The sequence below is a fragment of the Sinocyclocheilus anshuiensis genome, unplaced genomic scaffold (genome assembly GCF_001515605.1).
Source record: "Sinocyclocheilus anshuiensis isolate Anshui unplaced genomic scaffold, SAMN03320099.WGS_v1.1 scaffold337, whole genome shotgun sequence".
Taxonomy (NCBI): domain Eukaryota; kingdom Metazoa; phylum Chordata; class Actinopteri; order Cypriniformes; family Cyprinidae; genus Sinocyclocheilus; species Sinocyclocheilus anshuiensis.
In genome coordinates, this window is record NW_015537968.1 from 1,346,779 (window position 1) to 1,372,210 (window position 25,432).

The 25,432-nt window shown below is 39.2% G+C and overlaps 1 protein-coding gene across 1 annotated transcript in view; it reads right to left on the bottom strand.

Annotated features, from left to right (window-relative positions):
• Positions 1-25,432, bottom strand: part of LOC107668778 (sushi, von Willebrand factor type A, EGF and pentraxin domain-containing protein 1-like) — a 91,628-nt gene that overhangs the window by 22,621 nt on the left and 43,575 nt on the right. Inside the window, 33 exon segments of the mRNA XM_016460766.1 lie at positions 965-1,060; positions 1,466-1,561; positions 2,902-3,072; positions 4,306-4,500; positions 4,834-5,010; positions 5,154-5,327; positions 5,444-5,507; positions 6,845-7,000; positions 7,116-7,344; positions 7,438-8,970; positions 8,972-10,101; positions 10,275-10,947; positions 11,084-11,251; positions 11,456-11,647; positions 11,822-11,906; positions 14,279-14,455; positions 14,589-14,708; positions 14,881-15,054; positions 15,364-15,534; positions 15,817-15,940; positions 16,063-16,187; positions 16,317-16,492; positions 16,677-16,875; positions 17,612-17,769; positions 17,894-18,095; positions 18,236-18,349; positions 19,036-19,149; positions 22,405-22,501; positions 22,999-23,087; positions 24,134-24,295; positions 24,443-24,604; positions 24,784-24,945; positions 25,181-25,414. Of these exon segments, the coding sequence (XP_016316252.1) occupies positions 965-1,060; positions 1,466-1,561; positions 2,902-3,072; positions 4,306-4,500; positions 4,834-5,010; positions 5,154-5,327; positions 5,444-5,507; positions 6,845-7,000; positions 7,116-7,344; positions 7,438-8,970; positions 8,972-10,101; positions 10,275-10,947; positions 11,084-11,251; positions 11,456-11,647; positions 11,822-11,906; positions 14,279-14,455; positions 14,589-14,708; positions 14,881-15,054; positions 15,364-15,534; positions 15,817-15,940; positions 16,063-16,187; positions 16,317-16,492; positions 16,677-16,875; positions 17,612-17,769; positions 17,894-18,095; positions 18,236-18,349; positions 19,036-19,149; positions 22,405-22,501; positions 22,999-23,087; positions 24,134-24,295; positions 24,443-24,604; positions 24,784-24,945; positions 25,181-25,414 (7,899 nt within the window).

Consider the following 25,432-nt stretch of genomic DNA (forward strand, 5'->3'; position numbering starts at 1 on the left):
AAACTATCGCCTTACTTTAGCCCGATTCACAACTGTTAGCTTATAATAATGTTTTCTAATTTGAGTGGTACGGGTAGGTTTACACAGGAAATTCGAGCATGCCGCTGCGTCATTACGTCACTTCTGTAAACATAAAGAAGTTGTCCTAGCTACTAGGCTATCCCATGCGAGGATCCTGCAGTTGGCCGATCGTTTATAGCCTTTTCTCACAGCAGCCAGAATAATTAAATGTATCATTTTGATGGCGGATTGTAATCCATAAAGGATTATGTGTTTATGAAACACATGTGAATGAAATTAAATTATATTCCAGATATAAATGTGCTTCTGAATACAGATAGCCTGGGATTACAAAGATTTGTATTTTAAAGAAAACCAGTTCGAAGGGAGCATAATTTGCTTTTTGGGTTAAAAGAATTTCTTAATATGAAATTCGAAGAGTATGACAATTAGATTAGACTGCAGAAATTGAAATCTACAGGCTAATACACACTATACTCATAGTCACCAATGCTGATGTTCCTTCTGTCTGTAATCACTCTAATCACTTCACTCCCCTGCACTCCACCCTACTTTTAAACTCTAAAATGTAATTTGTTTAGCATGATGTCTGGTGAGAGATATTTCCCTAAATAGCACCTTTTATAGTTGAACTAAGACTTATACTAACCTCCAAGATTATAGATAGTTTAAATGGCAGATGTTCGCTAGACTTAATAAATCGGCTATAATTAAATGCTGTGAGGTTATCACTAATTTCAGATGTTTCATTCATCTCAGCTTGTCAGGACTTAATAAAGCAGCTGATGTTCCTACTTCCTCAGTGTTGTAGATTTGTTATTTAATTACTCACTCGTTAGAGGCTGCACTGACTAGTTACCTAGTTCTGCTACTAAACATAATTTATGTAATACATTTTCTTGATGACTATCACAAGTCATCATACACAAACACTCACTCTTACCATTATGGCAGCGTGTGCCTGTCCATCCTGTTGGACATTCACACTGGTATGGAGCTACGCAGTGTCCTCCATTGAGACATGGTAGGATGCAGATCGCTGCAGGAAAAAGCACATGCAGTATGAAACTGTGTGACATTTGGGTTGAAGAGACATTGGAAAAAGCAGAATAATCTGTGTTAAGTCAGCTTTTTAAAAGCAATTTTTCAACTTCAGTATGAGACAAAATGTTGTTTAAACCTCTTGGTCTCTTTCTATTTCCCAAACATTCATGCATGTATAGACACCACACCCAACAGTTTTGGAAGCCACAGAGAGAAATGCAGCTTTGTGTGTGGGGTGATTGTTAATGAGCAATACTTTGTAAGAAACTAATGTGATGCATGCTATTATTGATCCATGAAATGGTGCCTTAAGTAATGGACTGCTGTCATTTGGAAATATTAATAATCTCTGTTTATGAGTGCTGCTGTTGTTATCGCACATGTTTGTGAGTGTACTTACGCTCCTCGCAAAATCGGCCCATCCATCCATCTGGACAGGAGCAAGTGTTTGGTCTTTGGCACACACCTCCGTTCTGGCACTGGAGCCAACAGACAGCTGTACAAACACACAAAACATGATTGATGAAACGGACACAATCACAACAAATAGCAGTACAATCATTGTCCTAACAGAATTCTAAATTACCATATAAAGACATGCAGCATTCAAAGAAGAGCCAGCTGTTAGACGTTAAGACCAGTGGGAAATTGGACTGATCAGAATTAGTTTCCGCAAGCACACAAACCAAACAAGCCAACGACTCCGAGACTGAAAGTGTCTTGGAATGTAATGTACAATGTTAAAACATGCCAAAAATATTAACCAAAAAAATCATGTCTTGTTGAAAAGAGTGGCATCCACACTAAAGCCCATCTCTATCATCTCTGTGGGACAATGATTTTGTTCAATAGCTATTATAAAACAAATTCTGGTCCTGGATTGGTTAATATAACGTTCTAGCTATGCTAAAATATGCAATAAATAACATATTTGACATTAAGTAACTGTTAGCTGCATATCGCTGCATAGCACCCAAAGAGAACACTCCATTAATGTTTATTTGTAAGGGACTATAGAGTACTATAACTTAATGACATAATTAAAAACTATTATTGTTAAATTATTGAAATTAATTATAAAATTATATTTTATATTTTATAAGGAGCTTGAGGGGCAGTACTATAACTGAAGGCAAAGTCTTATTTCTCATACTACCGTTCAAATGTTTGGGCTCAGTAAAAAAAAAAAAAGTGACAGTAAAAACATTTTCAATGTTACAAAAAATGTTTTTCAAACAAATTCTGTTATTTTGAACTTTCTACAGTATTCATCAAAGAATTCATGAAAAAACTGCATCAGTTTCCACAAAAAATATTAAGGAGCACAACCGTTTCCATTTCCAACACTGATAATAAGAAACGTTTCTTGAGCACCAAACTGAAATCTTTAGAATGATTTCTGAAGGATCCTGTGACACTGAATGGCTGCTATAAATGTAAAATGAATATACAAAAATATTTCGCAACATTACTGTTTTACTGTATTTTGAAATCAAATAAAATCAGCCCTATAAGCATAAGACTTTTTTCAATGAAATACAAAATTCTTACTGACCCCAAACTTGAACGGTAGCGTAGGTCAACACCTTAAATATGGTCTATTTACAATATTGTACAGAAAGGGTATGGAACAAAAATGTGCACATATGGCTAGTTAATCTGAAGCCATTAACTAGCAGTGTGGCCTAATACCATTATCTAAAGTGCTCAGTGCTTGTGTTTACATGTGTAAATGTGCAAGACCAGCCAAAAGGAGTCACAAGATTTTGCAAAAGATGAAGAAAAAGGCTGAAGTCAGAACTCCAAGTGGGATTTAAGGGCAGTTCCTTGTGCTACCTTTGCAGGTAGGGGGTGGGGTCCAAGTGCCATTCTCCAAGCACACACTCCTGCTAGAACCCTCCATGGTGTAGCCTGCGTAACATGAGTACACCACCACATCTCCAAACTGGAACACTGCCCCACGGACTACCCCATTTGCCACGTACATTGGTGGGCCGCAGGACACCCCTGTGTGTGATTAAAATGGACCGGACCAGTAAATTAGAAAGGAAGATACTCAGCATGGCTGAGCAGTCCATTGAAGAACTAAAGGCCTTTGGGCCTTTCAAGATTGGTTATGAAATGGCATTTTCATGCTCTCTCATTTCAATCTTAGTTTAAAAAAATTTCCCACATTACTTTTGTGTAACAGGAAATCTAATTAGTGTTGGGAACATACAAACAAAACAGGAGATGGTGCACGAGAAATGCACATTTGAGAAATAATATTATTATATCCTCCCATATCTGAAAATAGTAATGTTACAAGCAGTGAGTGAAATTCAGCAGGTGTCTCACAGAGAGAAAAGTGAATATATACACATACTGACAGGATCAGATTTTAAAAAATAACCGGATGAACGGGTTGAAAAGATTGTAAAAGATAAAAAGGAGTCAATAAATATGCATACATGCCACCACATAAATTTAAAACTACACATATCATACTGCGGAGCTATCATGCAAAATGCCCAAGGATCAAAATATCACAGATTATACAACACAACAAAGGAGAATTAACTAACTATGAGAGAGCAGGCTTCTAATATTTTGAATAACATGCAGAAGTAACACGGACAGAAGAAAATACAAGTGGAAATTTGCAACAAAACACAGATAGTGTATTATAGAGATACCATGCAATAAGAAAAGCAGCACTAATTGTGATGCTGCAGCCTGAATGAGGAACAAAAGATATTGGTCAAACTTACTCCTCAAGCTGCTGTAATCAGCAGCTGTGCTTGAGTCAGAACGATTACATGTAGTGGAAGTGCATAGGCTCAAAGTCCAGAGTGTCTTAACCTACTACAACTTAACAAATTTCCAGCTCACCAAATCAGGAAGTCAATTTGCTTTCTATTTTGTTTATATGCAAGTTGTGCGTACTGTATGAGGTTTAGTAGAACGACATAGGATACATGGGATAGAGAAGTGCAGAAGAGAGAAGCTAAAATATGCTTTGAAATATGACCCAAAGACAAAGAAAATGTATTATAGATATTCTCTCTGTACTGATGATGAAGATGCCAAAAACAATTTGAAATTAACTTGGGAATAAATTCTCCTGACATTTTGGTGCAAAATGCTTTTGGGGCTATAAAATCATATTAACATGAATTTTTTGCTGTGAGATTTTTTTTTTATCATGTAAAGCCACTGAAAAATACAGTAACGTTGGAAATAACGAATGTTTGTACTCACTCTCACACACTGCACTGATGGGGGCCCAGATCTGATCACTCCTGCAAGTTAAGGTGGCGATACTTTTTCCCTGGTTACCTTTGACCCGCTGACCTTTAGGACAACTGACTGATACCGACTGGCCTACCAGGAAAACCATCTGAGTAGCGTTGACACTACCTCCAGTCCAGTCAGGAGGAGGGGGGCATGATTTGGCTGTGGGGGGATAAGATTTGAGTCATGTACTGTATCTTCAAGCGATTTTATCTGATATTGTGAATGGCTTTGCTGACTAACAAAAAAAAATCAGATCAACAATGAAGCAATTAGTTCTTAGAAATGTGACGTTAAGTTTGTGTGTTCCTTGTTGGAAAAACAGGTATTCTGCAACGCTCTCATTGATAAGGCCTAACAAAAGTCTTTTACCAATTTGGTTGTGAAATTACTTATCCAAAATGATCTGTTTTGCAAAATCTTGCGAACTAAAAACATCAATAAGTCAATAAGTCATCAAACAGTGTATTGCAAAAACCATAGTGCTTGACATACGTATACAGACAGGGAAAGGTGAACTCCAGGAGCCGTTTCCCACACACATGATGAGAGACTCTCCCTGCAGTGTGTAGCCTTTGTCACAGTGAAACTCAAGAGCATGTCCGCTGGACAGGTTGTGCTCCTGCACCTTCCCATTCAGTAAGTCTGTTGTCCTCTCACAGCCACCTGTAACTGAGAATTTGTGTGTATGTACATTTGAGAAAAAGAGAAAGGAGGAGAAAATAATAAAAAAGTTAAATAGAGGAACACTGAAAGACTTTGAATTTATACTGTGTTACTTAAAAGCTAAAGAGTGACCGTTTATCTATTCTTACATTCACATGATGGTGTAGGTAAGCTCCATTTTCCATCTGCTTGACAAGTGAGGTTCTGTGAACCAACCAAACTCAGCCCTGAATGACATATATAACTCACAATACTTTGGTATGTCTGACCACTGGACACAGTAACTGCATGGGGAACCACAGGTGGAGGACCACATGACACCGCTAAAAACAAGAGATAAAAGATGAGTTTAGAGATCAAACAGAATGATAATAATATTAATAATAATACATTAATTTTCTTACTACTTTAGCATGCTTTGCATTGTGAAAAGTCTTACCAGCACACACTGGCTGAGTTCCACTCCAGGTTTTATCACCTTGACATGTCTGAACAGAATCACCCTGGATGACAAGAAATAAGAATACATCATTCATTCTCTTGGTTTTGCTTTATTTATTGGGGCAATGATTTGGGGGGAATATGGCATTAGTTTATATTCCTTCACTTTCATGCTGTTTCATTGGAAAATAACTTAAGCTTTGTTGACACTGAATTAATTTGTTTTAACTACATAAGGTCCGAGATGTAGGGCTGCTCGATTATGGCAAAAATCATAAGCTCGATTATTTTGGCCAATATTGTAATCACGATTATTTAACACGATTATGAGGGGGCCATATGACCAAAACTTTATATGAGTGATTCATTTAAAGATAGTGATACATATCAAATATATATTTCCTGTAAATAAAGTTGCTATGACATCTACATTGTAGAGACCAGCGGAATTTCAAACAAACAAACAAAAATTCCTCAAAATGATTGAAAATACTTAAAATGTCAGTAATAAAAAAGCAAAGGACAAATACAATAGAATAAAAAAGATACAAATGAAACAAACTGTGCTTTAATGTTTTTTATGCAAGTCTCAAGCAGTTTACAGCCTACTACAGAAATGAATAATCAAATGTAAAATAAAACAGCATAGTCTTCACTGTAAGAATTCAACTTTTTTGTTTCTTATTAAAGCTACAAAAGTCCTTCACTCAAGAGCAGTGTATGATTTTGAATTTGCCTTTTGTTGTTTGATTAATATTAAGCACACAGTCGGCAGCAGGAATATAGCCCGCTGTCACTTTAAGAGCCGTACGGATCCAATTTACCGTTACACGCGTATTTTCACTCTCAACTCTTTATGTTCATTTATTACATGACCGACGAAGGTATACATGAATAATCACTAAGCGCCACATTTTGACACATTTTTGCGTGTATTTGACCGTTTAGGCGCGCACCTTGAGCTAAAAGATGACTTTACATGTCTTCCTGAGGAGCAGCGCAAGTTCTCTTTCACGCTTTTAAAAACATTAATAAATATACTTCTATAAATCAAGCACGTCCCATTTTGCAAAAGTCACGTTACATGATTTTACTGATTTGCACGTGAAATTGGGCTTTTATGGAGGAACGAAAGCGCAGCGCTGGAAAAGGAAGCAGAATGGGGCGCAATAATCGTTTCATCTCGATTATTGTATTTTCATAATCGTTGGAGGCCAAAATCGAAATCGAAGCTGTTTTTCGATTAATTGCACAGCCCTAGTCTGATGCCTGTGATGAACTGGCCATTTCTTCAGGGTTTTCCCTGCCTACGACCTGAGACACTGGGATAGGCTGTAGCATCCCTGCAACCTAACATAGGACAAGCCATTTGAAAAATGGATGAATAAAACTAATGTACCTGTAGTTCAAATCCTGGTAGACAAGTATAGCTAATAATATCTCGATAATTGTAGCTCTTGCCCTCAACCAAGCCATTGAGAATGGGGAGAAGTTTCTCACAAATAACAGGCACACAAGACTTGGAAGAGAAAGGTGGAGACCATGTGCCAGAGACCTGGATCAAATAAATGGGAAATAACATCCTGAGACATCATTAGAAAATGACAAAATTATCACCAAATGAAGCAAGGGGTGTCCACACAAAACGATCATCTTGACATATCACTTACTGAACATTCAGATAATCCAGGTCCCTCAAGATAGTACCCTGGTCTACAGGAGATTATGACTGTGCCCCCTACAGGTGTGAGCTGCTTGCCTGTGATGACTACATAGGTGAGGTTTGCAGGAAGGCTGCAGGGTGAAGGTCGACATCTGATGCTGTGTTTGGACCAGGTGCCATCACTTTGACAGGTTATTGAGTCTGTCTTTGTTGCTAATTCAAAACCTTCTTTACACCTGTGTCAAGTGGAAACATTCAGTTTTAAGATCTTCAGAAATTTTATTTATACAATTTAGTTTTTATTGGATGTTTATGTTATGTCAGATTACCTGTACTGAGCTTTGCTGCCATAGGTTAACACCACTCCAGCAGTCTCTGCATTTGGGATAAGAGGAGGAACTCCACAAGAAATGGGTTCACAGTTCAGGTTTGGCTCTCCCCATCTGCCCAACCTTCCACAGGAAAGATGGGGAAAACCTTTCAAATGATATCCCGGCCTACACCGGTAAGTGACAGTGTCAATGGAGTAGGCAGCACTGCCTTGTACAACAGCATTAGGCACAGCTGGAGGAGGGCTAGAACATCTCCCTCGAGTGCAGATGGGTACTCCTGGACTCCACACTCCACCCTTGTCACATATGGCCTCTGTGGGGCCAAGAATTTTGTAGCCTTCATCACATCGGAACCAGATGCTTGCACCACAGGTGTGGTCTCGGCCGAGAATAGCACCGTACTTCAGAACTGGGAGACTGCAAACACAAGGTCGGCATTCTGGAACTTGCCCCAACCAGACACCTTCGGCAGCACATCGCAAAACTGGACTGCCAACAACCTCATAGCCTGGGAAGCAAATATACTCCACAACATCATCGAAATTAAAGCTTGATCCATTCAGGTAACCATGGCTAATGTCCTCAGGTGGATCACATGTGACTATGTCGCACCGCGGAGGAGGGTCATCCCATAGTCCATCAGCTCTGCATATTAGTGTAGGATTTCCTGTCAAGACGTATCCAATGCCACAAGCATACCTAACCATACCATTGTAACCATAATCCGTGCCTGTTACTTGACCATTTTCGATTACTGGTGGTTGACCACAGTTGGCTGGAAGGCACTTTGGAGGAGCCTCACTCCAACTGCCATTGGCTAAACAAACACTGGTTGGTGTTCCCTGTAGGATGAAGCCAAGATTGCAGCTGAACAACAACCTCTTTCCAAATGTATAGTCGTCTCCTCTTACTAAAACATCCTTTGATACATCAGGGCACCCACAGGAGACTGCTCTACACGATGGAGCTTTGTTATCCCATTTCCCATCAACCTGGCAAGTTCTAGTCTCAACACCCTCAAGGACAAACCCTTTATGGCACTCAAAGTGAATAAGCGCCTTGAAGTGAAAGGATTTTCCAATCACCTCACCATTCGCAATGCCTCCAGGGTTACCGCAAGAGATGGGCAAACAGCGAGGAGCGTCATCACTCCACTGCTTCCCAGAAATGCACTGTCGGATGGTCTGTCCATTGAGCTCGTAACCCTCCTCGCAACTGTACTCCGCAAGGCTGCCAAGTGCACTATCTGTAACAATAACTGATCCATATTCAGGGCTGGGTGGAGTCTCACATTGTGCTGGAACACACACAGGGGCAGTTCCATTCCATGTGCCATCTTCTTGGCACATCAACACAATGTCACCATTCATTTCATACCCAGCATGACAATGATATTGAACCAGGGAACCATGTAAAAAGCTGCTGTCTACTGGTAAATGTTGGCTTGTAAGGGCGTCGTCTTCTGCTGACGGTTCTTTGACCTTTGAGTAGTCACCAAAATCAATATGCGGAGGCAGGCCGCAGTCGATTATTACCAACTAGTATGAAACCTGGGAAGCAGCTATAGAAGATAGTAACCCCAAACTTGCGGTCCCGTCCTTCTACAAAGCCATTCTCAATTGGTTTTGGAGGAGAACAGTAGATCTGCACACAAGTAGGAGCCTCCTGGTGCCACTGTCCGTTCTCCAAACAGTTAAGGGTTTCTGGGCCTTGTAAGCGGTACCCCCTGTGGCAGGAATATGTAACTGATTGGCTAAACTGAAGCCTTGTGTACCTAACATAGCCATTGGGAATCTCCTTGGGTGCAGCACACTTAACAGGGTGACATACAGGTACACCTCCTATCCACTGTCCACTTTGACCACAAAGCACAGTGCTGTTACCTGCTAAATCATACCCTGCCTTACAGCTATAGACAGCAGTACTAAGATACATTAGTCCTTGAACATCCACAATTCCGTTTGGTATGTCCTCAGGCTGTGGGCATTCAACAGGAATGCATTCGGGATAAGGTTTACTCCAGTTCCCATCTGCCTGGCAGCGGACAGAAGCTTCCTTCCGGAGTGTAAAGCCATCCATGCACGAGTAGGTCACCACACTACGAAAGTAGGACAGTGCGTCGGATGGGTCACCAAAGGCAACCTCAGGGGGAGGTCCACAAAAGACTTGTTTGCAGACAGGAAAAGAGTCATTCCACTCCTGGGATGGGGTACAACGAAGAGTTCGTGCACCATGGAGAACATACCCTTCCTCACAAGAAAGCTCCACAATGCCTGAGTCAGAATCTAATCCACGCAGTACAAGGTGATTCTCCTCTAAAGGTGGTTCGGGGCACTGTACTGGGGAACAACGTGGGGTTACACTCTCGTCCCAATTTCCAAACTTTAAACAAGTCCATACATAATCTCCAATGAGTTCATATCCTTCGTTGCAGGCAAATTCCACCTTGCTGCCAACTTCAAATGTGGAGCCATGATAACGGCCATTTTTTATATCAGGTGGGGTAGGGCAGGTGAGGAGGACACAAACAGGAGGATTGTTGTTCGACCACTGCTTATTGGCCATGCATATACGTTCAGGCTTTCCGGTTAGGCGATAACCATCGTTGCAAGCATAGGTCACTCTACTGCTGTATACATATCCGTTCTTTCTTATTTGGCCCTATGGGGAAAAAAGTATCATACATATGTAATTATGGATTAAATAAATTATTAAGAAATACATTTAAATGGCTCAGAATGTGCTAACCAGCAAAGTTAAAAATAAAACACTAAATATTAAATCAATTTGGTACCAGTATATTATGCATTACTAGGAGACAGTATTGTATTTACCGGGATAAAGCCATTTGCCAAGCGAGGTGGGCTGGGACAGGAAATAGGCTGGCATGTGGGCAAGACACCTCCCCACTCACCGTTGGCTTTACAAATTCTCCTCTTCTCTCCTCGAATGAAATATCCTTTATCACAACTGTATGCAATCACCGCTCCAAAATTATAATTGTTCCCACTTACATAGCCCTTCTCAATACTGTCTGGCTTTGAGCATCTGACAGGCATACAGCCAATGTCCAAAGGTGAGGGTGTCCACTCTCCCCCTATCATGCACTTCAGGGTTCCTGTTGTGTTGAGAACAAATCCCTCCTCACACTTGTAGCTGACCTCTGTGTTGCTTGCATGCTTTGGTTTGTTGATGGAGTCCAGAATGGCATGAGGTAAATCCAGGGGACGCTGGCAGAAGTTGGCAATGCAGTGAGGAATGCCAAATCCATCTGGGGGAGCCCAAACACCTTGGGAATTGCAGAACAGTTTTGTATTGTTACCAGCAATGTAACCGTCATCGCAGAAGTAGATAGCAGTGTCCCCAAAAAGCTGGTGTCCAGTGTCAGGTAGGGAATGGTCAACTTGGGGCGGTGGTCCACAAGACCGAGGCACACACTGAGCAGAATTATGAGTCCAGTTGCCACTTGGGAGGCATTCTTGAGTTTCTACACCAAGGAGGGTGTAACTACAATAAGACAATATTTTACAAATCATTGTTATCATTTCATTACTAGAGTGATTGAAAAAGATATTTAATAGGGCATCAAACAAACAGATCAAATCCACTGGCAACAAAAATATGCATATATGAAGTTAATTACCCCTCTTTGCAAACATAGATGATCATGCTACCCAGTGTAAAGTTGTCGCCCTTAATCACAGCATCCTTCAAAGGAGGAGGTTTGCCACAGTCCACTCTGGCACAGATGGGGGGAGGAGATGCCCACTCTCCTGATGACTCACACTTCAGTTCCATGGCACCCTGCAAACTTTACACCAAAAAAAAAAAGGAAAGTCAATACATTCTCTGACATCTAGATGTGTAAAAAGCAACCATATCATCCAAAAATGTTTTTTTTATACCATGGGTCAGCAACCTAAGGCACACATGCCAATATTGGTCCCCTGTCCTATACTGTTCCTGCTACTATTTTCATAAAGTCATAAAGTGATAAAAATGTATCAGACTTTACCTGTATCCTTCTATGCAGGTATAGGTTAGCGTGGAGAGGTACACTTTCCCGTTGAGGGTATACTCAGCATAATCAACCACTGGGGGCTCACCACAGGTAACAGGCTGACAAACATGGGGCTCTCTGCTCCACTTCAAATCAGATTGACACTGGCTTTCTATTGGCTCCTGAGGGACATACCCCTTCTCACAACTGCAGCAGAGCAGAAAATTCAAAGATTATTTGCATACAAAACAACCCACAAAAAAATATTGTCCTTTCTCATTATGCTATTAAACAAAAATAGTCTCTCCCATATTTAAACAGATCTTTTAAAATTAGCTATACAATACCTCCAGAAACTGACTCTACATCTAACAGTGATACCTGAAAGTCACCTTGCTTCCGTATGTGAAGTTTGACCCTTTCATGATTCCATATTCAGGGAGAGTGGGATGTGCACAGGAAAGGGCTGTTGGGGGAAATCATTAGACACAGCTTATGTTCAGTGTTTTCAGTGAAATGCAGACTAGACAGTAATTGTCATCATCACTGCATTAAAAGGGGTCATTAACTGACTTTATTATTTTGTACTGTTCTCTCTGAGGTCCACTAATAATGTTATCAAGATGTTTACATCAAAAACATCATAATTTAGAAGTAATAGGCTATTTTCTGGCCTATTTTGACCCCCCTCATGGGAATGCTCTGTTTGAATAGGTGTGGCAGATTGTAGACTGAAGTAAACGGCCACTGCTATGATTGGCTAATATTTGTGTATGTTTGACAGCCTACATCCTTCACAGATGGACGCTGCTGTTATTAGGTTACAAACACATAAATATTTAGTATATATCAAACGATCTGTAATAACAAAGCAATAGTGACCACGTAATAAAAATAGTTACTCACACATGTGTCGGATAGTCGTACAGCATCGTCTTTTAGTTTCAATCTTACTAAAAATCCTGCATCATATTGTGCCTTGTTTGTAAAGGAATCCACGGTAAACTGAAGGGAACAAAGGACCAAGTTCTGTGTTTTTCCACAACTTGGCGCTGTACAGCATCTTGTTGTCTTCTGAGTATCTTTATCATTTGGTTTCTGTGTAGACCTGTGTTTCCCTTTCTCCTTATTTACACTACATGCATGAATCCAAGGGCGGGGCTAAACTGGCAGTGATGTAGAAGCAGGCTTTGATCTTCTTCTGCGGAGGCGGGGTTTAGCCACACTATTACATCATAAAGTGGCACAATCCACAACCTGTTGTTTTGGCAGATTGGCTTCAATATAAGCTGTTTTTAGACTAACGAGAAAGTTTTGAGTTCTGAAACTTACAGGACGTTTTCACAGTACAATGACCTCTTATATGTCAGAAGATCAAGGGAATTTTTATTTCTCGGTTCATGACCCGTTTAAATTCTCTTATGTCAGGAAAACAAACAATGCATTCGGAGTGTATCGGGACTCCGCCAAAACAAAATACATGTAACTTTGATTGACATACAGTGATGTGAGTTGAGGTGACAAGATATAAAAGCCCCATAAAAGCTGCTGGCTGAGGTTCAGGATAATGCTCAGTTTGCTGGTAATATAAAATACTAAATTGTTCCAGTAACATGGACTCAACAAAGCCGAACAATTGTTTATGAGGTACCTATATATACACACTCTAGAATCAGGTCAGTTTCCCACTGAGATTGAGAAACAATGTATGCGTGTTGTGTATGGTTGGATTACATTTACATTTACACAGAACCATTTGGATCCAAAAACAAGCTCTAATTAGTTTGTTACTATTACCAATAACATTCAGCATATTTCCATTATATTTCCATTAGCATTAGCTTGGCTCCTTTAATTTTAGTGAAAAATAAAACCAGAATTATATTCAAGTAATTGTTATGTGTGCTCGCGTTGTTTTGTTATTTGCTACACTACTGTTCAAACATTTGGGATCAGTATGATTTTTTTTATGTTTTATGCTCAGCAAGGCTCCATTTATTTGATCAAAAATGCATTAAAACAGTAATGTTGGGAAATATTATTGCAATTTAAAATAACTTTTCTTATTTAATACATTTTACAATGTAACTTATTTCTGTGATGGCAAAGCTGAACTTTTAGCAGCCGTTACTCCAGTCTTCAGGATCACATCATCCTTCAGAAATCATTCCAATACGCTGATTTGGTGCTCATAAAACATTTCTTATTATTATCAATGTTGAAACAATTATGCTGCTTATTATTTTTGTGGAAACTGTGATGCTATATATATATATATATATATATATATATATATACACTGAACAAATCCTTTGAGATTTGTAACTTTCTAGATCTTTTTTATGCCCAAACATACACACTACACACTGACTAAAATGTAAAAAGTGAAAAAGCATAATAGGACCCCTTTAAAAACAAATGTTACTAACCCCAAAAGTTGAATGGTAGTTATTGGCGCTTTTCCACTGAGTGGTACAACTCGGCTCAGCTTATCGCTATAGTAGCACTGCCACCTCATCTACTGACCACGATACAGCCATTTCTTTTTTCAAGTTACGTGTGACGGTTGTTTAAAGCAAGTCGTGCAAACAAATGATACTGTGGAGGCTGATGCTGACCAATCAGTGACCTGCAGTGTTTACACATCACATTTTAGTATTGGTACGGCTCGCTTGGAACCTCAACTGAGGTGCTACTAAAAAAGTACTTGGTACTAGGTACTGTACATAGTGGAAAACCCCCCAAAAGTGAGCCGTACTGAGCCATACCATGAAGTGCAAAAGCGCCATATGTAAACAAACAGTAGCACCAATAGACGGATCTGAAAGCTAGGCCTACCTTTGCAGTATGGGAAATCTCCCTTCCAAATTCCTTCTTCTGTGCAGGATAGATGGGATGAGCCAATCAACTCATAGCCTTCCTCACAGGAAAAGACCACCTCACTGCCCATGATGAAATTACTGCCCTCATGGTGCCCAAACTCAGGAACACCTGGATCTTTACATTTTACTGGCTCTAGTGAGAATAAAGAATAAAGAGAGAAAATAATTGTCTTCAGTTATTAAACATGTTACTGTGTGAGCTGGAAGCGCAGTCATCTGTTGTACCTGTTGAAACTTTAAATGTCCAATTTATGAGATTGTGTTACCTGTGCAGGTTCTTCCATCGCCACTGTAAGGGGGTATGCAGGTGCATATATGAGAGCCATCAGTGTTTTGGCAACTAGCATGTTCATCACATTCAGAGCCCAGAGAACATTCGTCCACATCTGTAATATAAGCACAAACCAACACAAAAACAAAGGACAAACAAAATGTAAAATGATATTCCAGGTTCCAGATGCACCTGTGTATAGTGATGTTTGATAACTCTGGTATAGACCTATTGTCTATTCAACGCCTCTTTCAGGTTCTTTCCCTGATTTGCTGTGTATCTCTTACCCAGACATGCAGGTGGGTTGCCAATCCATTTACCATTGTTGGTACACAACATCTTACTCTCCCCTAGCAGGTAGAACCCTGGTTTACATTGATAAAGCACTGTGCTCCCAGCATAGAAATCCTCTCCATGATACTGCCCGTGCTCCAGGTCAGGCGGAGGACCACATTCCACACCTACAGATAAAGAGAAAGGCCCTGGTACAGATTAATGATGGTCCTGGTACTTACTGGGTAATTACTACATTGCGTGTATATGAAGTACATGTGAGTATGTGCACAAACTTTGTATCTATTTGTGTTATGGTATGTGTTTATCTGTGTATGAAAATGTAACATTAACATTTAACATTGTTCATCAGTACAGCATAAGTATATTGTTGTATATGTGGCTGTAATGGTCATTTTGAATGTGTGGTGGTTTAAACAGCCAGCGTATACTTTTGTGTGTCCTCTGTTGCATATCTGTGCATTCCCATCACTCACGTTCACACATTGGCTCTGCATGGCTCCATTGGCCTCTGTTTAAGCACTGCTGCACTGGCTCCCCCACCAGATAGAACCCAGGACTGCAAGAGAACTGAACCTTAGAGCCCGGACTCACAGCTTTACTGGATGAGCGCAGTTGAGGAACAGAAGCCTCCACCAGGGCGCAGTCTAAAAGACCAAAACAGTGGACAACAAATGTTACACTTTCTCACCACTACAACATATTTATGGCACTGATTTTTGATTTATTATTCTCAAAATGTATAATTATTTATATGAGTTAGGTAGTTACATATAAGGATACATTGGATAAAATTAAAAAAAATTGTACTGTTGTTACTGTGCGGTAGAAATATTAAGGAAAATTCACTACAAGGCCTGCAGTGTTTTGTTCTCCCATGCACACACATGATTGAATGATAATAATATATGACTTGACTTGATTCTTACCAGCACAGAAAATGCTCTTGCTGCTGGTCTTCACTCGGCCCGTGACCCCTCCTAAGAAGTCAGGCCATGCAAACACGTTCCCTTTCTGCAGATCACGTGGACAGCTACTGGCCAGAGACTTGATCTAAGAATAGTAGAAATATGATTATTTTCTGATCTGAGCAGTTCAGAATGTTTTTTTCAGTCTCAGGGATCTGTTCTATGTTAACTTAAGAGTAAGAATAAGGAATATGTATAAACTGTTACCTGCTGTGGTGTTAAAACATAGTTCCATATATTAAGCTGGCTAAGAGTGCCCACAAAGGACTCCACTGGGTTGAAGCCATCTCCCCTCTGGTCCTGATCCTGTCCAAGTACCAGAGCACCCCCTCCTGTTTAAAGTAAGTATAGAGCAAACATTTCAGTTTCTGGACACACATTTTCTTTGAAGCACCATAAAGCAATAAAAGTGTCTTGAACTGACAGTGTGTTTTCATTCTTTATTAGGTAAAAAGGTCAACCTGGTATGGTAGTGCCAACTGATAGTCCTTTCCCTCCATCTGAAGGGCTCCCATCAATATAAACTCTCCAATCACCGTCCTTGCTGCGCCATGATACACCAATATGGTGCCAGAGGCCATCATTTACTGCTGGGCAGTCAGTGATCCGCTCCTTGCCATTAACATACAAGACCCACCTGAAAGTAAGACAGAAACAAAAGGGAAGAGGAAAAGAGGAGAATGTAAGAAAAAAAAGAGTGACCTTTAAACAAGAGTAAGGTGTAGGTAAAGTGAACTTGCATAATGTAAAAACAGGTCATAGCATGTATTTAATTTAGTTGCGTAAATGCAAATTTTGCAACTTTTAAACAAAGCTCTCACCCATTATAGTCAATGAGGAGGAAGGCATTGTCACTTCCCTCCACAGCGTAAGAGATGGGAGTTCCATAATTAACCGTGTCTGATGATCTCATCCAAAATGTACATGTGATCTGTGTAAGTGATGGCATGTGACCGTCCATCATCACGTAACCGTGGATACCAGAAACTTCAAACTGCAGATCAAAGGAGTAGGGCATTTCTGTTTGAAAAAAAAGGGAAAAGACCACAGATGATATGTCATATTATACATTATATTTTATCAGTATATTTTTGGTCCCTGATGTTAACTCACAATGTTAATTAGGTTTTAACACAAAATACAATATAATAAATGTATATATATATATATATATATATATATATATATACATACACATATATATATACACACACACGCATATATATATATATATATATCTGTGTGTGTGTGTGTGTGTGTGTGTGTGAATAATAATTCATTAATTATTTTTTTATTATTGTTAACATTCATCTGTCAGAGGTCAGAAAGATGCAGAAGTCCAAAGCAAATGTTTTTGTAGATTAATTCTAATAAATTAGCATTTTTTACTGGGGAGGAAGTTTTTGGTTCTGAAAGTTACAGTACATCAAACTTTATCTGAAAACATCTATGAAAAATGGATTGTGTATAACAGGGTGTGAAAGTTAAGAGTCTACTGAATCTTTTTAAGTGCTGCTAGGAATTTTCCACACTTTTCTGGGAACGCATCTCAATTAAATCTCAATTAAAGTGACACAAAGTCAAGTCAAGTCAAGTCACCCGTATTTGTATAGCGCTTTATACAATATTGGTTGTGTCAAAGCAGCTTTACAGAGTAAAACAGGAAAATACAAAGACTATCTCTAACAAGCCTTTGTAAAACTTCTCTCTATGATGATGATGTTCCATCATTTTTTTAATCTCTTTCCCTCTATACCTGTCTCACACCTGGTTCCATTGAACCCAGGAGGGCATCGGCAGGTGAAAGTGGCCACTCCATCCACACAGGTCGCGCCATTCAAACACAAATTTGGATCGCAGTCATCTACGTCCACCTGGCATAGTCTGCCTCTGTATCCATTCACACATTCACACCTGGTCACAAATGTGAGACAAATTCTGTTATCTATCATATATCAGTTGTAACAAATGCAATACATTATAATCATCCTCTTAATGCATATGCATGAACAGTTTCTACAAGGGCTTCCTCACTAACCTGAAATCATTGATAGCATCCTCACATGTTCCTCCATTCAGACAGGGGTCGCTGTAGCACTCATCAACTTCAACCTCACAATTGTTGCCAGTGAAGCCCTGAGAACATGTACAGAAATACCCACCCTCCAAATCTTTACAAACACCTCCGTTTTGACATGGGCTGGAAGCACACTCATTTATTTCCAACTCACAACGTGGACCTAGATGTAAATGACATTGAAAAAGATATTCCTTGTAACTTGACTGGTGCGCTACAATTTAAGAACTTCCAGTTAAATGTATTATAATATAAATGACATTACATGTAAGTGAACAGGTGTAGCAGAGGTGAGGTGCTGACCTGTGAATCCATCTGGACAGCTACATGTAAAGTGATTCACTTCATCCACACAGAGTCCTTCATTCAAACATGGAGAAGAGTTGCACTCGTTCACCTCTGCCTCACACACCAAGCCTTCCAGAGACAAAACACAACACAAGACACAAACACACACAAAAACATATGGAACACCATTTTACCTCACACTTGTGACAATCAACAAGCAACCAATACTTCAATATTCCTATTATAATTTATATTGCCATACTATCAAAAAGTGGATGGAAACTTGGCTAATGTTGAATATTGTTACTTTAGATTAAAGTAAGCAGTTTACAAACTGTTTGAGATCACATTTCATTTTATTTGTTTTGATTTATCTTCGTACTTTCAATTATTTTCTTTTCAATTTTCGCCTCGCTTGCCACCTCGAACAAAACACCCCAGACACATACACAGAGTTGAAAAAGAACAAAAACACTTCAATTCAATTCTCCATATCTAGGGCAGCCACATGCTTAATCATGGCCACGTTTTAAAGAGGAGAGACAATGGCCTGAATGGAAAAAGTGTTGTAAGGTTCTGAGAATGAGAGTTTATGTAATTCCACTGCCAGACTCAAGAGATTCAGAGACAGCTAAATCCATCACAATGGTTAGACTAAAGGAAAGTTTCAGAACCCTCAACAGTTAGGAATTTTGGATTTGGGGTTTAATTGCCTCAAACATTTCAATCGTAGAACTCGGCTTTTACAGTTACATTGGGATTCCCCAGTGTGAAGTTGAGATGATGTCAGATTATGTGAGTGGGCTTTCTCTTACCTACAAACCCAGGCTGACATTGACACTGGAAATCTCCCATGCCATCTCTGCACAAGCCACCATTTTGACAAGGAACAGAATCACATTCATCAATGTCGCTCTCACACTTGGCTCCTGTAAGGCAATGAATGAGGAAAATGTGCAAAAAGTGGGCAGTGATTCATCTCAACCACAGAGGCTAATCTATCAAAATTATATAATGTAATACCAGACTAACTGCATTATTAAACCAAATTTAGTTGGCTCAACTGAGCTGTCTTAAAGGCATAATATGTAATTTTCGCCGCTAGAGGGTGCGTATTCAAAATAAACAAATAGACAAAGGCATAGTTTGATGACGGCGTGACTGAGTGTGGAATCATGGGAGTTGTCGTCTTCATCCCCACAGCTGATGCAATCTGACGGGACTCGGGCAGAAATCATGTTCATGGATGAGCTAATGATTTATTAACGTAGTAGTATGAAGCAGGGTGAGGCTGAAAGCCGTCGAAGCGAAACGAGGCCGCTGAACGAGCGTTGACACACGGCTCGAAAGCAGCGGAGCTTTTTCTGTCAGGACCACTATCGTCAAAGATGACTGACAATTAGCATACAGTTTGGATTGGCGGTATGGTTCTGTTCTGGGCAAGAACTCCCTGCGCCTCCATGCAGCCTAGCATGGATGAGAGCAGGGAGAGCTGCAATAACCCCCCAGGGTAAACAGAACAGAACTAACATAAATGTATTGCAGATATTGTTAAAGTTCAATCATTTTATGTACACATTTTAGAATTAGTCTGATTCAAGGAGAATCAGAAGGCTGAATCCCGACTGACAGAGGAGGAGTTGGGGATGGAGGAGGGTAATTACTGATAATACTGAGGGACCTTATATATGAATGCTTAGATAGGTGTCGTATTCCCATAGGTAGATGGGGATCAGCTGAAGGTCAGCTGATGCGAGCTTGACTAACGTGACCTGCCAGAACTAACGCTACGCTTGATTATTATCCCACAGTCGACCGCTTCCACTCCTTCCGGTCGTGCGTATGTGGGGAAAAAAAGCAGCGCTGTTTTATCATACTGGATACATTTGAAAGTTCTGTTATAATGCTACTCTGTGCAGTCGTCACCTGTCTATTAAAACGCACAACATATTAAAGCGTCTTTGGTGTTTTCATGTTTTCTACAAAACAAAACCGGAAATCGTCATTGGCAGGCGACACAATGACACTATAGACACGGTCCATGTCACTAGTTAAAATTTGCTTACTTCTCTGGATTTAAACATTCTTCGAAACATTTGGGATAACGCAAGTACACAAGTCAGCAAAATATATAACACTGTTCTAGTGGTTTTTGGATATTTTAATTAAAAAATCTTACATATTGTGCCTTTAAATACAACTTGAAACACATTGCAGTACATAGAACTACAGAAAGTATTAGAAAACAGTACATAGGGCAACTTATAAAGGTTTACAAAGTTGTTTTCCAAAAGCCGACTGAACTTAACAGCTGGTTTTTCAATGTTACTTGTGAGTTATGGCTACAGAACATGCCAAACCTGTGAATCCTGGAACACAGGTGCATACATATCCGATGCCGACTTCCTCACAAGTGCCTTGGTTTTGACACGGATTCAGGAGACATTCATGGAACATCTGCAGGAAAGTAAAGAAGTACAATTTCAGCTATTTTACTTTAGCCCGCAGGGGATGCTGTGACACCAACAAAAAGTAAGGATCATTAATAACCAAAAACATATCTGAATGTCATTTCATAAGTTGTAAAATAGCAAATCAATCGGCATCTTCAAACAAAATGATACAAGAACTTCCTTTAGTACTATTTTAACTATAGTAATAACTATTTAGTGGCTGTATGATGTAATTTTTCTCAAGTTCACACAAGTAAACTTCATAACATAAATTAGCAGCATGAACCAATACTTTTGTTAAACGTTATTTGTGCCATCTTTCCTTAAAATAAAACACTTGGTATTTAGTATTTAATGTACAGGCATTCATAAATTTATAGGTATGACTTAAGCATCCAAATTCTTTTTTAAGGTCACGACATGTGATCCAAACACACCAAGAACACATTTCAAATATTAATTTCCAGGTTTGGGTACCAACTACTGAGAGTGACGACTCACCTGGCTACTGGCTTGATAATCCTTTCTCACAACAACTTCTGGCGCTGCAGTTGCACTTTCCTCTTTAGGCAGGAAACTAGAACCAAAGCCTGAGTCAGACCAAGAGAAAAGAGGGAAAAAAGTACGAGGAGAAAGAAATTAGAACATGAAACAGACAGAATAAGCACAACACACATTAAAAAAAATGTGAAAGAGGAGAATTTCTGCTGTCAAAACTGGAAAACATTTTCCAAAGGCATTCATCATCCTCATCTTTTCCACACTGAGGCACTTTTTTTCCTGTGTGTACAGAGAATCAGATTCCAATATGTGCATTGGATTCTCATTGCAAATCGTTCACACACCTACCCAAAGCCTGAAAATGACCTATATATTCCATTGATGAATGAATGAAGAAACCCTCTACACACCATGGTCTTGCACAAGCATCACTTTATATCACATTAAAGGTGAAGCGTGTCATTTATTTATGTTAGAATACTTCCTCTTACCAAGCCTACCTTATAATAAGCTGTTTAGCAGAGAACTGACAAGTGGTAACAATCATTATTTTCGAAATTCTGGTTACTGGTCCCACTAATGAGGCAGAAATTACATGCATAAACTATTCATATCCAGCATCAGATCTGGACACATACACTACCACTCAAAAGTTTGGGTTCAGTAAGATTTTTAAAGAAATTAATACTTTTATTCAGCAAGGACACATTAAATTGATCAAAAGTGACAGTAAAGACATTTATAATGTTACAATGGATTTCTATTTTAAATAAATGCTGTTCTTTTTAACTTATTATTCAATCCATCCGATTTGAAAACTGATAATAATAAGAAATGTTTCTTGAGCACCAAGCCAACATATTAGAATGATTTCTGAAGGATCATGTGACACTGAAGACTGAAGTAATGACGTAATGACGTAAGTAATGAAGTAATTCAGCTTTGCCATCACAGGAATAAAATATTTTAAAATTTTAAATTGTAATAACATTTTACAATGTGACTGTTTTTACTGTATTTTTTTGGATATTTTAATTAAAAAATCTTACATATTGTGCCTTTAAATACAACTTGAAACACATTGCAGTACATAGAACTACAGAAAGTATTAGAAAACAGTACATAGGGCAACTTATAAAGGTTTACAAAGTTGTTTTCCAAAAGCCGACTGAACTTAACAGCTGGTTTTTCAATGTTACTTGTGAGTTATGGCTACAGAACATGCCAAACCTGTGAATCCTGGAACACAGGTGCATACATATCCGATGCCGACTTCCTCACAAGTGCCTTGGTTTTGACACGGATTCAGGAGACATTCATGGAACATCTGCAGGAAAGTAAAGAAGTACAATTTCAGCTATTTTACTTTAGCCCGCAGGGGATGCTGTGACACCAACAAAAAGTAAGGATCATTAATAACCAAAAACATATCTGAATGTCATTTCATAAGTTGTAAAATAGCAAATCAATCGGCATCTTCAAACAAAATGATACAAGAACTTCCTTTAGTACTATTTTAACTATAGTAATAACTATTTAGTGGCTGTATGATGTAATTTTTCTCAAGTTCACACAAGTAAACTTCATAACATAAATTAGCAGCATGAACCAATACTTTTGTTAAACGTTATTTGTGCCATCTTTCCTTAAAATAAAACACTTGGTATTTAGTATTTAATGTACAGGCATTCATAAATTTATAGGTATGACTTAAGCATCCAAATTCTTTTTTAAGGTCACGACATGTGATCCAAACACACCAAGAACACATTTCAAATATTAATTTCCAGGTTTGGGTACCAACTACTGAGAGTGACGACTCACCTGGCTACTGGCTTGATAATCCTTTCTCACAACAACTTCTGGCGCTGCAGTTGCACTTTCCTCTTTAGGCAGGAAACTAGAACCAAAGCCTGAGTCAGACCAAGAGAAAAGAGGGAAAAAAGTACGAGGAGAAAGAAATTAGAACATGAAACAGACAGAATAAGCACAACACACATTAAAAAAAATGTGAAAGAGGAGAATTTCTGCTGTCAAAACTGGAAAACATTTTCCAAAGGCATTCATCATCCTCATCTTTTCCACACTGAGGCACTTTTTTTCCTGTGTGTACAGAGAATCAGATTCCAATATGTGCATTGGATTCTCATTGCAAATCGTTCACACACCTACCCAAAGCCTGAAAATGACCTATATATTCCATTGATGAATGAATGAAGAAACCCTCTACACACCATGGTCTTGCACAAGCATCACTTTATATCACATTAAAGGTGAAGCGTGTCATTTATTTATGTTAGAATACTTCCTCTTACCAAGCCTACCTTATAATAAGCTGTTTAGCAGAGAACTGACAAGTGGTAACAATCATTATTTTCGAAATTCTGGTTACTGGTCCCACTAATGAGGCAGAAATTACATGCATAAACTATTCATATCCAGCATCAGATCTGGACACATACACTACCACTCAAAAGTTTGGGTTCAGTAAGATTTTTAAAGAAATTAATACTTTTATTCAGCAAGGACACATTAAATTGATCAAAAGTGACAGTAAAGACATTTATAATGTTACAATGGATTTCTATTTTAAATAAATGCTGTTCTTTTTAACTTATTATTCAATCCATCCGATTTGAAAACTGATAATAATAAGAAATGTTTCTTGAGCACCAAGCCAACATATTAGAATGATTTCTGAAGGATCATGTGACACTGAAGACTGAAGTAATGACGTAATGACGTAAGTAATGAAGTAATTCAGCTTTGCCATCACAGGAATAAAATATTTTAAAATTTTAAATTGTAATAACATTTTACAATGTGACTGTTTTTACTGTATTTTTGTTAAATAAATGCAGCTTTTGTGAGCACAAGAGATAAACTTGAACAGCAGTGTACTGAACAGCAGGAAAACAAATGGAAATAAAATGACTAGAATAAATGTAAAGAAACATACTGGAGCACTGTTGGATGGCTTTGGCCCCTGTTATTGTGGTGGTACCATAAAAGGGGCAAGAGAGACAGTAGGAACGGCCCTCCTCAGGCTGGTAATAATCTCTGGGACATGGGTAACATGGAACTAGACCTGTCCAGGAGAAATGACCAGCGGAACATGGAACTGGAAAGACAGAGAGAAAGAGAAACCAAATGTTTTTAAAAAAACAAACGGTAATTTTCGAATAAATCTAGCTTTTATGTTTGTCTTATATGTTTAAGTCATTCTTAGGTGTGTTTTAGTAATAATTCTTCAGTTGTTACATCTCACCACCGCACTCATTGACATCCAAAGCCCCTCTATTGACAGTGGTCGTGGTGGAAGGGCAGGGCAGACAGACCTGAGAGCTGAAATCTGGCTGGTATTCCCCTAAAGGACAGGACTCACAGGTCTCCAACCCGGTTAATGATGAGCTGCCAGGCTGGCACTGCACTGGAAACATGCACACACATGCAGGTATGCACACACACACACAATCACAGAGACACACTTAGACATCCCATCTATAGTATAAGCAGTTTTCTACTGGAATGGAATGGAGTGATCAGTAGATTTATGAACAAACATACAGACAGATAATTTTAGATCAATGAATCAAGCTGACTGATTACCTTTGCACTCTGCCAGGCTGCGGGAATGGAGGTACGGAGTGGAGAAGCCATCTGGGCATGACTTACACTCCATCTGACCCTCCTCATCCTGATATGACCCTCTCCAACAGCTCTCGCACTCGCCATACTCCAGGGAGAAATACGTCCCTACTGGGCATTGCACTATGGGTCAAAAACAAACAGGAATGTCAAAAAAGTGTTTGTTCCCAATTCATATGCAACTGGCTGACACTTTTTGAGGTATACTTGCAGTTAATTTGTGGCTAAATAGTTTGCCGCAAATGTTTTCCAGACGTTTGCAGCTCCGGAATCTATATCAGCACATTTTTACTCTGGAATATATAAGATGTGCCCTTTTGAATGTGGATTTTAACATGTATTTCATTTTCAAACTCACCACACACCCTGCCATTGAGAACAGACCCTGGCCGGCAGTACAGTTTAGCCTTTTTACTTTCCAAGGATTTGGGGTCCGCAACGATCATCTCTGAAGACACATGGAAGGTAGAGAACGGTTGCTTGCTCAGTGTCCGCTTAAGCCGATTGGTCAGCTGCTCAAGTGCCCTCAGCAAACGTCTTTGATTGACTATTTCCGCCGAGTCGTTCCTCGACAAGGGCAGTGGGATGCTTGCTGGGAAGAAGGAATGGT